At 42.7% G+C, this 14,511-nt stretch overlaps 2 protein-coding genes across 5 annotated transcripts; both read right to left on the reverse strand.

Moving 5' to 3' along the window:
- Nucleotides 1-108: 108 nt before the first annotated feature.
- LOC125714447 (cathepsin B-like) lies at nucleotides 109-4,932 on the reverse strand. 2 transcript variants are annotated; one of them, XM_048985078.1, is made up of 10 exons: nucleotides 4,910-4,932; nucleotides 3,315-3,438; nucleotides 2,644-2,729; nucleotides 2,443-2,557; nucleotides 2,129-2,244; nucleotides 1,900-1,985; nucleotides 1,671-1,817; nucleotides 900-1,016; nucleotides 649-777; nucleotides 109-567 (listed from the first exon to the last, which is right to left on the reverse strand). In XM_048985078.1, exons 2-10 carry the CDS (start codon nucleotides 3,435-3,437, stop codon nucleotides 491-493), a joined length of 996 nt encoding a protein of 331 aa, XP_048841035.1. In that variant the 5' UTR covers nucleotide 3,438; nucleotides 4,910-4,932; the 3' UTR covers nucleotides 109-490. The 2 variants fall into 2 exon arrangements, with proteins under 2 accessions (XP_048841035.1, XP_048841036.1); XM_048985079.1 differs by lacking the exon at nucleotides 4,910-4,932 and adding an exon at nucleotides 4,291-4,448.
- A 998-nt stretch (nucleotides 4,933-5,930) lies between these two features.
- Nucleotides 5,931-13,453, reverse strand: fdft1 (farnesyl-diphosphate farnesyltransferase 1). 3 transcript variants are annotated; one of them, XM_048986126.1, is made up of 8 exons: nucleotides 13,250-13,453; nucleotides 11,577-11,674; nucleotides 10,593-10,776; nucleotides 9,993-10,121; nucleotides 9,038-9,229; nucleotides 8,424-8,600; nucleotides 7,706-7,858; nucleotides 5,931-7,346 (listed from the first exon to the last, which is right to left on the reverse strand). In XM_048986126.1, the coding sequence occupies exons 1-8, from the start codon at nucleotides 13,346-13,348 to the stop codon at nucleotides 7,122-7,124; spliced, it is 1,257 nt and encodes a 418-aa protein (XP_048842083.1). In that variant the 5' UTR covers nucleotides 13,349-13,453; the 3' UTR covers nucleotides 5,931-7,121. The 3 variants fall into 3 exon arrangements, with proteins under 3 accessions (XP_048842083.1, XP_048842084.1, XP_048842082.1); XM_048986127.1 differs by lacking the exon at nucleotides 13,250-13,453 and adding an exon at nucleotides 12,290-12,548; XM_048986125.1 differs by lacking the exon at nucleotides 13,250-13,453 and having other exon boundaries at nucleotides 11,577-12,035.
- Between the last annotated feature and the right edge of the window lie 1,058 nt (nucleotides 13,454-14,511).

The raw sequence follows: 14,511 nt of genomic DNA on the forward strand, positions 1-14,511 counted from the left end.
AAATAGCAGCTACCCCAGGAGAGTAATTGAAGCTGTGCATTAGATATAAAACACATGGGTTCAATGGTTTGTTTTACTGACCACCCAAGAAAACTGCAGTCATTCAAATTACTCAAAAATACAATCCCAACTTTATTCCATCATCTGGGAGAATGAAAGCTAGACCATCAGTAAAAACAAACCATTATAACAACCATAATGAAATCAAATCCTTTGCATAATATTACAACTTTCTGATACTATCATAAAAAGGCTACTGGAGACAGTCTTGGCATTGCTCCTGCTCCATGAATTTATAGTGTTTAGAAAAACTGACAAGACATTAAAATCAGCTTTAAAAAAAAAAATAATCTAAAAGTGAATATAAAAGGGCACACGGATGGAAGCTCAAGGCAGCTGGCATGCAAGGAATGGTCAGTAATGGTTGCATGTCTTTTCCAACACAATGCCGGCGGACTCCAGAGGCTTTGCCATGGGTGTAGGTCATCTGCTACTCGCGGGGGATTCCCGCAACCACCTCAGACTCTATGCCACAGTGATCCTCTCCTCTGAGGATCTTGAAGAACCCTAGAATGGAAAGTAACAATTAGCTCTGAAGATCTTAAGCGCTGGATACATTCGCCTGCTGCAGAACAGCACAGGTCTTACCATTGTCGCCCCAGTCAGTGTTCCAGGAGTTGGCAGCCAGCCAGTAGGGGGTGCCATTCTCTTCACCCCAGCCAAGGATCTTGATGGCATGGCCACCAAGAGCGGAGCCTGTGACATGCTGATACACACCTGGAAACAAGAGTCAAACAAAGTCATTCATGGCAAAACATTTCTGGCAAGAACAAAAATTAAAAATTACCATCCAAATCCACTAAAATAGTCTTCGGTATGAACATGGCGAATAGTCCTACCGGTCTTGTACAACAGGAAGTCCTCAAAGACCGTAAAAGCAGCCTCGACTGGCCCATTCTTGTATAGCTCAGACATGATCTGCTCCTGCTCTGAGGGTACACTGTATGATTTTTTTCCTGTGGAGATCCATGAAACAATGACAGAGAACTTTAGGATTTCTGAAAAATCAGACCAAGCACTGATAAGCCCTGCCCACCCAGGCTGCTTCTCCTTTACATCCATCCATTTCCAAACCGCTTATCCTACAGGGTCGCGGGGGGTCCTATCCCAGAAGCGATGGGCATGACGCAGGGAACAACCCAGGATGGGGGGCCAGCCCATCACAAGGCACACTCACACACCATTCACTCGCACACCTATGAGCAATTTAGCAACTCCAATCAGCCTCAGCATGTTTTTGGACTGTGGGGGGAAACTGGAGTACCCGTAGGAAACCCCATGATGACATGGGGAGAACATGCAAACTCTGCACACATGTGACCCAGGCGGAGACTCGAACCCGGGTCCCAGAGGTGTGAGACAACAGTGCTAACCACTGCACAACCCTTTATCCTTTATAGTTTCAGGCAAAAAAAAAAAAAAAAAAAAAAAAAAACAGTAAAAGGTCAACTCCATTTACAAATGGAGATAAGCCCTATTTAGAGATGGAGTTCATTTATAAACTATTCACTACAAAGTGAGTCATGGTAAATGGGAATTGACTGGCTACATACCCTGTAAAATCAAGTGAATTACAGAAGTGTTAATATACCAGCACACTATCCCCTTACCATAGTGTTTATCTTGCTTGTAGGAAGGACTGTACCCAGATTCACACTGGGCTATACATTTTGGGGTATCACCACCTTCTCCCGTGCAGGGAGGGCGGCTGCCATTCACATGGTGCTCACAAGGGGGGATAGTGTAGGGGCGGCAACCTGCGGAACACCATAGGGTCAGGTGACAGATCTGGGCCTCTGTGGGGTCTGCGGTACCTTCTCCAATGGCTAGAACCCTCACCGATATGAGAATCATACAGGCCACCAGACACGAGCCCTTCATCCGTCCAGTATTGCCAGGCAGCAGAAGGGTAGCCACCATTGCACCTAAACAGGAGGAGCGTTAAATCAAAGGTCACAACTCAATGTTAGATTTCAAACACCCCCCCCCCCCCAAAAAAAATAGCATTCTTTTGAGAACAAAAGAAGTAAATCTGTCCTGAAGATAAGATTTATCAAATCTCTCTCACCCCATGCCACAATCTTCGCAGCAGGTCAAAAGGTCTTCAGAGGAGATCTCCACGCTGATTTTACCGTTACTGTGGATGCACAGCCGGTCAGAGATGGCTTCAGTCGCACCAAAGGCCTGCAAGCAGAGCAGTGTTGATTCACATGAGATACCAGTACTTGACTCCTGGAGGAGCCCTTGAAGACTGTCGTTACTACAGGACAAAGCTTAGCAGAGATCAAACAGTGCCTCAACTACAACATCTTAACCCAGCACATGATACATCAGGGACTGTCTTTGTTATGATGACATGGGATTTTTCGCCAGGGACATTACCCAGCAGGAGCCACAGGAACCCTGGTCTCGTATCTCCTTCAATGTGGGGCAGTTGGGCCACTGTTCCCTCGGGTCAAAGTTCTTCGGTAGATTTACCTCTCCAGCATACTGTACCCTACAGAGAACCAGAATCCTCAGTTCGAGTCAACCATAACAGCTACAAGAACTCAAAACAGATGTAAAGAACAGCAAAGAACGCACATGACTGGGAGCTTTGGGCCCTTCAGGAGAGTTCCACACAGCCGCTTCACATAGCTGTAGTCAACATTGTGGAAATTGTGTCCAGCCTTTTGGGGCAAGAATGACAGTCAGGGTAAGAAAATTTTAAAAAAATTAAAAATTAAGATCGAAATGATATGAAAAGGCAACTTTTTTGAAGCCGATGCCCACAATTTAAAACTAACAGTTTCCCCAAATATATCCACACATTTATTAACCTTTATTTAGAGTCAAACATTAAGCAAACCAGCATTTTTCAATTTCTAACTATACAGTGTCACAAGAGTAACAGCATAAGAGGTTATAAAAATATATTCATGCGAGAGATCAAATGTAACAAATGTAACCCACAGTGCATCTCAAGTTACAAGCTTATTCTGCACTATTCTGCTGGGACCAGCCGTCACGCCTGATTTGTGTTCTGCAGTCTCGACTTGCTGAGAGGTTATGACTACCAGGGCACTGATGTACATTTACTAAAAGCACTTCACTTAGAGTGGATAGTAGTGACGACATGCATTTCATGACATTAGCCAAATTTAATACAATCATAAGAAATAAACGCATGACGCAGAGGTCCAGCAGCAGTATCACAAACTGCTTCAGACTACATTATCCACATCACATGCAATAATGTTAACTGAGGCGTTTACCTTCCATGTGGTATTGGCCTTGTTTATGTAGTTCACCATTTCATGGGATAAGGGATGAAGACGGGGCCTCGCCCAACTGACTGACAGAGCCGAGAGAAGACACAGGAGTGCAACGGGCCACATTCTGAGCGAAAAGAGAGAGATTGTAAACCGTCTTTAAAAAAACTTAAAAGAAATTCATAGGATCGCACAATAGTTACTGGACCAACATAGACATAAATAGATAGAAATAAAATAAAACAATTCAGCATCCATCAACGTGTCTACACACATACAAAGATGACTAAACAAAATCTAAAATCTATCCAAACTAGTTCCAGACGTATCCGGGCTGCAGATGTACCGGGCATTTTCCCGTACACATTACGCAATATTGAATCCACCCTGGAGGCAGACGCGCAACAACACAAGGCAATTCTCATGAAGTTATTATATTCATATCCGGGACGTTAACCAGAATCAAAATGTTACTCTGCTAGACGGGGAATCCTACGCCAAACAGCGGACCACAAAATCGACCTTTATCGCCACTAACCTAGAACTATTTCATTGCAAAGGATATGTCACCCACACATGAAAACAACAAATCAATTATGAATACTTTAAATATGAGCCATCGCCTAGTAACATATTAAGAACACCAGAGAATAAGCCAAAGTACAAAAGTCAGCGGGCTAATCGCCGAGGAAAATTTAACCAGTAAATAAAAGGAGAGCGATAACGTCAGGGGAATCAACGAGAGAGAATGGAGTCCTGCCACCAGCATTACATACCCTTGAAAAACTCAAACGTATTTATTGCTGAAATACATACAAGACACTAACATCGCACATGACCAGAACACACAGACAAAAGCAAACGTGCATATTACAAACATATCCGGCTAACAGCTAAAATGTGCGCATCTCCAGTGTTTACCATAGCCTTAATTAGCCGACAAGAAACAGTTTCTTGCAACATGAATGAAACACGGTACCTGTCTCGTTAGTTGGCAATGAAAGAGACAAAGACTATCACCACAGGAACCCTGATATATATATCACACAATCAAGGAAGTTCACTACATCAAATAAGCACAGCGCGGATCACGTGACTGGTCACATGCCCCTCCGGTCCTGTGACTCTCATGTGATCGGTCCCTTCGCTTGTTTTACCTACCGGTTTTACGAAATCATGGTAAATCAATCATGTTTTACCAAATGTGATTGCCTAAATGCACAACACGTACAGTTAAACCAAGTACTTTTATCCAACGGGAAATATAGATTTGTTTAAATTAGGGTTAGACCGTCCCTTGTTCGTCCTACTGACCATGTGATTTGCTCGGCAGCCTTGCGATTACAGACACACTCCTAAAACCCAGAGCCACATCCGTAATGAAATTGCTGAGCGTCTAAATTGCTTGTCAACTTCACCCTCGGACATAACTTTCGTTAATACATATTACATCTTTCTTCTTGCCATTTGATTAGTAACTGCTGGTTGCAATTAATTTGAATTATACTTAGTATATACTGATTATTTTTTTGGGTTTAAGAACAGATATATAAAGACGAATTCCATGCACAATTATTTTAAAACATGAACTGTCATACCCGCATCGGGCTAAGTCTTGTGACATCCTTCCCAGCAGAGTAACATGCAGCGTGATCACTCAGCTTAGGTCAGCGCTCCGACAAATTTCTTTCCGTCATTTGGGGACATGTGTTTACTTTACCAAAATAGTCATTAAAATACTGTATATAAATCATCAGTTTCTGTCATCACCTTTGATAAATCGGTAAAGTCCGGTTAATCCTTATGCCTAATCTGATCGAGTAGCTCAAAGTTAGTAATTCATGAGACATTCACTGAGATTTGGATTTATCTGTTCAGTTCACTACAAAAATGACGATAACACTCAAACACGTTCACAAAACATTTTACGACTGTGAAATGACGTGCAAATATTGGATATTCCTCGTTTACATAGAGATGTTTATGTAATGTATGACACTGTCATCGTCGAAATGTGATCTAGTCTGCTCCCACTATATTTACGCACTCTATTAGATTTTGACCGTTCGCTGCACTTAAATAAAAGTACGAAATAAGAATGTCTAAACAAGGTAATTCTTTTGAAGAAAATCGAGACCCAAATCCAAGTTGGGAGATAGTTATACACCGACAAACCATTATGCGTTCTCGCCATCACAAGCGCAATACAAATTAAACTAAATTATTATAAAAAAAATTATCACACGTGAAGCATGTACATGCACATTTGTAAAAATGAAATGAAAGGGCCAATGCCCTGGGTTTTCGATGGAGTTTTTTGTGTGTGTGTGTGTGTGTGTGTGGGGGGGGGGGGGGGGGGGGGGGGAATCATTTGCTGACAATGGCGTTTAGAGCCACAACACTTAACTACTCACTTTCCACTTGTGATTAAATTGAGTAAAGGACACCTGCAAACTAACGCTTATAAAAATTGAAAAATGAAACTTCGATTGAAACTCACGCTCATTCTTCTGCACAGGAAAATGTACGTTTTTCAGCAGTCTCCCAGGTGCACCCACTGATCACCTCAGTTTCTTCGCGGATCAATGTGTTTTCCCGTTATCATAAAATGCTCAGAAAAACAGCTTCAATGAGTTTAATGGCTGTCAGACAAGAACCTTCGTCAGGATACAGTGTGACAAAAACGACTGTTGCAGTTATTTCGACTTCATATGAAAAGCGCATTCCAGCCATCCATGAGAAAAACATCATTATTCAAATCTGCTGCAGTTTAAAACAATCGAATATTTTTCAATTTGTGTATCCAGTCCAGTATAAACCCTTATTTAATCTATATAGCAATATCACAGGATTTTCAAAGAAAAAAAATCCTGAATAGAAGGGAAACGACATTAATAACTGCTGAGAATCGAAGTCTCTCAGTGCTTAGTTCATGTGTGAGGGGCACGGGATATAATGCAGTAACACCCCTATTGGAAGACCAGGCCATCATTTTGAATATTTCATATCTTCATGTAAAATCATCTTTCATCATGTTGGAAAACAAATTCCTTGTCTTTTTCCATCAAATCTGTTTAGCCTGATTTGAGTTATCAAGGTTTACAATGTGGGACCATCTAGAAAAGTCTGTTTACAGTGAATGGTTTGGTTGATTGGTTAAAAAGAGTTAACCTTTGTACAAAATGGGAAAAAAAACACAACTCTGCTAAGTAGTGAACCATTCAAAACCACACACTCACACAAGGACACTTGAAGAATCCTCATTGAGGACAGTGTTACACTAATACTGATATCTCAGATACACAGTGTCATACATCCCATAAAGTTTTCCTTTAGCATAAATCTTAAATCACATACAGTTCCCAAGATAATTCTAAATCAACCTCATACTTAGGTACGTCAACTACTGTTAAGACTAGATGACAACCTTCATTACGTTACATTTCCTGCAAATATTTCACACAAGAATTTGCCATAGATTTACCTAAGGACTCTCATTCTCTTAAGTCGAAAACAATCACCAAAGAATCCATTTTGGAATGAGGGGTGATGTGGACAGAGAAAAAGCCCCCAAAATTCAATATTCTGGTTGCCCTTTGGTAAAAGACTGGCATGCACTGAGCAAGGCAGCAGAGGGAATGAGAGAATGTCATACTCTCCTACCAATCTCAAACCAGCAACCAGAACCTCATCATATTTCACACGCGACAATTAATGAAACAAGCGTGAATTATGGCAGGTTTGCAAGAGGCCTTTCCATGTAGCAGCAGCCCTGCTGGGGGTCTTTCCACGGTTCCCAGGGAGGTCCTCTCAGTGTCCCTGCATGTCTGTCGCAGTGGGGTTCTGTCCCGACATGGCACTCAGATACTGCCAGCTAATGGCCGCTAACAGCATGGCAGCTGAGAGGTAAAAGGGGGAGAGGTGGTGGCTCCGAGACTGCAGTGTCTCCTGGGTAATCGTCTTCCCTCGTATCAGCTCCAAGATCACCAGGGTCTTGTCTCGGGAAGGGTCCGTGTGGGACACCTTCTGTAGTATCTGATGAAATATGACACAACAACAAGCACCAATGAAAGCTACATATACGCAAGGATCCTTTATATTCCATTTGCACAAGTATGAGTACAGGTGTCCTGGAATGCTTCTCTATGCCTATCCCATCTTGCTCTCCATGAGACACAGTGCAAAAGTCAACTGGTGGGTCACCTCCCCTGGAGCTAAGTGTTGGGAACCTATTCTGCAGAGGCTGGGGCTTGAACAAATAACCTCCCGGTCACAGACACAGAGGCTTATCCTGCTGAGCAACCCCTCCCCCCTCCGCATCGCTACTACAATGGGTTCATTAAAAGAAGCATTTTAATTCATCCATTCGCTATAAGCCAAAAGCTCAGGCATACCTCCTGACTGTACTGAGAGATGATGGCCTTCACCGCATCCATGTTGGAGGCCTGCATCATCAGTGTTACAGCCTGGCCCTTACGAATCTTAACCACTCCCTGGAACACCTGAGGGTTGTTGTAGCACGCAGAAAGTGTCGCTATCGCCATCACCTGGTGAGAAGGGGTGTGTAACTTTTGTGGGATTTTACAATAGAACTAAATTTTGGCACATACACAATAGATAATTTGTTATAACAATGCATAGACGTATTGTGTTATGCAAATTAAGAAACCAACAGACAAATTAATTCAGTAAGTAAAAAATAAGGTTTTTTATATTATTCAAATTAAGATATTTTAAAAACTCTCAAGCACTAAAAAAAGAAAAAAAATATCTGCTTTCACACAGGAAGGACAGTAGAACGATTCATATTTCTTGTACATGAAATATGGAAGTGATAAATGAACCATCTGCATGACAGTTAAAGGTCATGTGACAATACAAGTCTGTGCTCCAAGATCTTTATCAAATAATCTTTATTTCACTCTACAATGACTGAAGGAAAATGCAATATCTGAAGAATCACTTTACAAAGAACAACTGATACAAATACGATTCATTACAAAATGCAGGATACTCGGTTTTGTTGGAGGTTTCGAAATATCATTAGCACATACGCAAAAGTACAACCAAACATAAAACAAGTTTGGTGGGGGGTGCTCTGGTGCCTCTTACCTGAGGGATGGCACAGAAGTTGAAGACGCTCTGGTTGCGGAGGCGAGTCAGGTAGCTGATGACGTCAGGGACGTGGCGAAGTGCGTCAGTCACCAGCAGATTGAGGCAGGAAAGGGCCGCATTTAGGTTCTGCGGCTGGGCTAGGTCCTCTAGCTTGGCTGCGAACTGACTCCAAGCCTACAGCGCAGCATCAGACCGAAATAAAGTAAAAAAACTGTATATCTGCTTACATACTGAGATATTATAAAACAGGGGTTTCCAACTGCAGTCTAGAGAGACCCAGCCCCTCACATTTTTGGCTTTCCCCTCATTTCACACACCTGATTCAACTTCTCTGCTAATGACCACCCATTTCTTCAATTGAATCAGATGTGGTGGAACAATGAGAGAACCAAGCTGTGCAGGACTGGGACTCTGCAGGACTGGAGTCCGAAATCCGTGTTACAGAAACTTCTACATGGTGTGTGTGAAACAGAGAAATTCCACACATCGAAAACTCAAGTCTCCACTCTTGGTGAACAAATGCTTCAAGTAGCAAGTTCATTTTGCAGAAACCTACCGAAGTCATAAATGAATTGTTATTATTACAGCTTGGGATGGGCATTAAAACGTACGTCTTTGGGCCAGAAGGATCGACCCTCCTGCTGGTCCTCCAGGTAGTCTCGTATGATGTTGGTCTTCTGCAGAAACAGACCCATGGAGTTGGCCAGCTCAGTGTCCCTCCCAATCTCTGGGTCTTCCAGCCGGGAGGCAGAAAATAGGCGGGAAAGTCCAATGCCAACCAGGCCAGCCACATAGTGACAGTACTGTGGAGACGGGAATCATCAGTCTGGTGAAATCTGCCACCTCTCTCTTTCAAAGAATTAATACAACTCAAAGATGATCACCAGGACAATAACAATATTGTACCTTTAAATTTATAATCTTAATCACTCTGCCAATTTTCCTGTCTGTCTCTGTCTATTATTGTCTTATCATTACCCTGCAAATTTAACCACAATAAGTGTTTTGAAGATGGATGGATGGACAGATGTTTGTTTTACTATTAGAATCTAAGCTACTAGAACATCCCTCTGGGATGAATAAAGCAATATAAAGTATCTCATCTCAATAAATTGTGGGAACACAGTAAACTATCACCTTCAAGCAGAACATCTGCAAACTGCTACTGTTGTAAGAATGGCACTAAAAATAAAAAAGCGATTACAGTGAGATTAATTTTCACTTTAACTGAGAGGGAAACACATATACAGGTCTAATTCTGCTCATCACCTATAAATTAAACTTACTGCACTAACAACAGATTGGACACTCACTCTAATATCAGCAGAGGACATTTATGTTTGCCCTGGAAGTGTGTAGAAATAAAAGCATCTGACAACTAAAGTTTAAACTCTTCAAACACCATTTCTATATTACGGTATTTAAATTCAGTCAGTGCAACCTAAAATTCTGCCTAATTAATAAAGACACAGTAAGAGTCTGGGTGATGCTATTCTTGTTCTTAAACAAATAGATATTGGCCTCCAGCCAGGGGGCGCCATAAGGATGTGCACTCCTGTTCGCTACCTCGTCCCACTCCTTCATGGAGCCCACTTTCTTCTCCAGGAACTCAGCCATGCCAACCCCCATGCGATGGCAGATGTCCGAAATGACATCCCGGTACTCTTGGCCCAAGTTCCGGAACTCTACAGAAATCTGCACTGCGAAAAGAGGAAACACGCTGCAGGTGACCATGCCACACACAGGTCAAGAGTAACGGAACAAAGGACACGGGATGGTGGTTTTGGCAAGCTTTTCACACAAACATAGTTAAAGCAACGTTAGATACATACTTCTAATCTCATCCATTTTCTGGAATTGTTTACTCAGTATAGGGTCACTGTAAGTCTGGACCGTATTCCAGGAGTGCAGGGCATGACGCAGAGTACACCCAGGATGGGATGCCAGTCCATCATAGGGCACTCAAAACTGGCAATTTAGAGACACACACACATAGCCGGGGGTGGGAATCGAACCCACAACCCCAGAGTGTGATCCTTTTGCAGAAACTGTTGATTTCTCTCCTTGTAGTGAACCTCCCAAATCAACCACAAACTCAATGCCAAAGCCAAGGCAGCCACATCCTCCTGGACGACAGCTACGGAGTACCAGCGGAAAAACACTGACCGTGGGGAAGTCCTCCAGCACCTGACGATCCTTCTCCTGACTCTCAGTGAAACGCCACTCGGGCTGGTACAGAAAGCTGTGGAAGTCCTGCAGCAGAGGGACCTTCTTCTCCAGCGAGATGCTCATGTCGTCCTCCACTGTATCCAGGGCGCGTAGCACCAGGTAGAAGATGCACACAGCCTGGCTGGAGAAGTCAGGGCAGGACAAGTGAAAAGCGAAGGATGAGAGAATGGAAGTGGACACCTGGATAATTGTAGCTCTATTATCAGTTAATAATAATAAATCCTTCTTTCCATTGTTTTTGTAATAATTATTTTACAGAAATACATTGGTACAGCAGTCATTATGATGTTAGGTTTGTAAGTGGTAAAATGTGTTGATAGATGGATGTTTATAAATTAAATGAGAAACTGCTCCCTAAATCATTTCTTAGTCCTTTAGTTTTTTTGGCTCAACTGCTGTAACCTTTCTCAAGGAGACCCCGCCCCCAAACCAAATACAAATCGTGTTTAAAGCGACCGTGACTATGGCAGCATGACTGTCGCCTTATTTTAGACACACAGCGCACCCTAGAGGCAAAGATCCGCACAATCACATTTCAGCTGTAGCGTGGCCGCAGTAGTTCAAGTTTTTACATACCGATTCTGCATATTTTATTGTGCTTAAACATTGAATAGCACCATTGTAATAATTATTTTCCAAACCTAAATAAATTGTCGGTTTCTGCCATTAAGGCGGTTTCCACTTGTTGCAAAAAAGTTGTTAGGAAAACTTTTAGAAGTGGGCCTATTACATCAGCTTTTGGCAAGTACTAAAACTCATCGTGCATCTTTCTATAGCGTGCTTAAATCAAGATTAAATAAAGTGCATTGCACAAACGTAACTCCCGGCAGGTAAAATACAAGGTTTGTTTATGGCTAAGAACTTTAAGTCACGCCCCCGTTTTGGGAAAGCATGGAGCTTGCGGCGCACGGCGTCCCTTACCGCAGCTCCCCGTCCAGCGCCTGTATGACCGCAGCAAAACTGCGGCTGGTCTGGTTCAGATACAGGAAGCATGTCCGCATGGTCTCAGTCATGGTTTCCTGACAGGAAAAACATAGCATTACGGGGCGTCGGTGCGCGGCGGTCGTCCTGATCGCCCAGCGCCTCTCCCAGGCTCCCCTTTCGTACAGACGCCCCGTGTACAGCCCCGACCGGGGGACAGCGGCCGAGCTCCTCGGTGCGACGACCAGGGTGCGTTTGAAGGCCGAAAAGGAAGACGTGCCCTTACAACATGCCCCAGCCATATGAAAATCGGATGCGATTTCTGGCCCACGTACACAAAACAAAACAACATAAATTTATCAAGCTCTCATGACCGCCTGCAAAGCCGCCACGGCGATTGACACGGCAGTTCTGCGCATTAAAAGCTGCGTCTATTACCCCACCCACCACAACGAATCCAAGTTTACAGCACACCCCGCCCAACACATCCAAACACGTTACCGCTATGTGATTACAAAAGCTCAAAAGAAAAAAATTACAGTGCTGTCATTTTCCAACATATTTTCATGTTTCTGACTGCAAGATTTGGATTGCATAGGTGAGGATTGCATCCAAACTCAATCAGGGACGACGTTAGGCCTATTTTAGTACCCCCATCGCCCCTACCCATTCATCTCTAATCCTGGCCTTCAATATAAAACCAATAATGTTACCGTTCTCAAGGAATGCCACAGAAGGATCATTCCTGGGACTTGAACCAAAAAACTTTCACGTGTCACCGTTTCGGCATGTCCTGTCGTACATATTCAATGAGTGTCATCCTCTTTAAATGCTTTTAATGTTGATTTAAATTTTGCACATTATTTTTCCAGATTATAAACATGTTCCGTTTTACAGTTGCGGTCCGGATGAACACGGATTAAAAATGAAACAGGAGTTTCAGGAAGTGGAAGTGAAGCTTCCGTATCTTTTAGTGATAGAGACGCGACTGCCCTCTACCGGTAAATTCGCGTCCGACGTTCGTCAAACCCTCAAAACCAAGGTACGTCGTCCTGGACTTCTCAGGTGGCTGAGCCCCCCCCCCCCCCCTTAGGGCCAAATCGCTCCTGAAGATACCCCATCCCAATACTCTGCAACTTGTACGTCCTCAATTTACTACTGGATATTTTTCAAGCGAGTTCAAGCGGAAGATAACTATACTAAACAGCAACGAAATTGCTGTCAAAGTCAGGGATGCACATCTGAAATGGACCTCCGTAGCAAACATAAGCCCTGGCAAACGCACCAAATTCCATCAGCGTCACTTCGTAACACGATTGTTTTCTAATGAAAGCATGCTGCATGCTCACATCACATTGTTTAGACAGCAATCTTAAAAATATACACCCAGAAAACACGTACCATTCCAAAGATATTGACTACATTATTAAGTTTTAGTGTTAATACACGGTTTTTCATAAATGTCACATACAGGTCTTGGTGCAATAAATGATTCCTAAAAATTTTAACCTACGCACAACCAAACACATTTTTAAGACAGAGTGCAGGAAATCTGAAATCTTATATTAGACAATATATGAAAATAAAAAGTTACTTCCACATCTACGATGTCAGTATTTTGTCTACACACAGGGTACTGACAGGCAGGAAGGCACCTAGCAACGATTACTTACATAATCCAATTTAGGCATGACAGTGCGACAGCCTCCCATTTTAAATTTCAAGAGGTTGTACATCTCCTCGGGATGACCGAGCGACTTAACTATATCCATTTTGTTGCCTGTATACGATGGAATTTTACTTGCTTCCGAATAAACTGCCGAGCTGTATAACCAGCAAACGAAACCATTCGTTCAGCATCACCCCGCAGCTCATCGGCCCGCCCCGCCGAGAGTACCACCTTCCGATTGGCTAGTCGTCATATGGAGTGATGCCGCTGATTGGACGATCGGTCATGGGCTCAGCGCGAGGTGGCTTTTCAGTAGCAAGGAAAAGCTGTTGTGACGCCCCGCCCCATTTAAAGAGGGTTGGTTTTGCAGTGGAAGCCAGTTGATTAGACCAAACTCTGTTGACGTCGCTGGCCTCACCGTCAGATCAGGGATCGTGTAACCTACCGATTTACATCCCGTAATTAGCTGAACCTGATAATAAGTCGTTTTTACGTTCAATATACGTCTGTCTGATATACCTAGGAATCATACTGCCAAGCGGAAGGTGTGCTGTTATACTATGCATATCTTATTATTAGGCGCAGGCTCAAGTATAAATCAAGTTCGACGCTTAGCATTAAGTAGAATATAAAGTCAAATAAAAGTCCAGGCGTTAAGAATATTCGTTTGGTTTATGAGCCTGAGAAAATCTATGCCATAGTTTTTTTATGCCAGCTTCGCACCAAACAAAGAAAATTAACTATTATAAGAAATACTTTATTGTTTATTTCTTTAGTGAATATTAGATTTATATAGATGGTATATAGCAACACAGTGAACACAGTGGAATCGTGTGTTCAATAACAGTTGTAAATGAATTGTGGAACTACTGAAAAGGAGTTATGACTGAAATATATATCTGCTTAATAACAGTCAGACTCCCTGTTCAGCTTCAAGAAATGCCCCAAGAACCATTTGTTCCATGAATTCTAACGATGCCTCGTTACGTTCTTTCAATGATCGTGTGTTGCACTTTTGATCAGGGAGTCTTTGGATCTTTGCTTTGTTAGAAGCTACTGTGTAGCTCCTGCTCCAATACTGCTTACACTTGTATTCCGGGGTATTCATCGGAAACTCAGCCTAGCTGCATTTATGCCTAGTTGCCTCCTTGACGTCTTGTAGCTATGTGTGCAACGTGCCATTTGCCTCACTTGTTGGTTTGGACTAAATATGTTAAACGTAAATACGTAAAGATATATGGATTTCTGTGCTGATGAGTAATGCTA

The sequence above is a fragment of the Brienomyrus brachyistius genome, chromosome 19, assembly GCF_023856365.1.
Source record: "Brienomyrus brachyistius isolate T26 chromosome 19, BBRACH_0.4, whole genome shotgun sequence".
NCBI lineage: Eukaryota > Metazoa > Chordata > Actinopteri > Osteoglossiformes > Mormyridae > Brienomyrus > Brienomyrus brachyistius.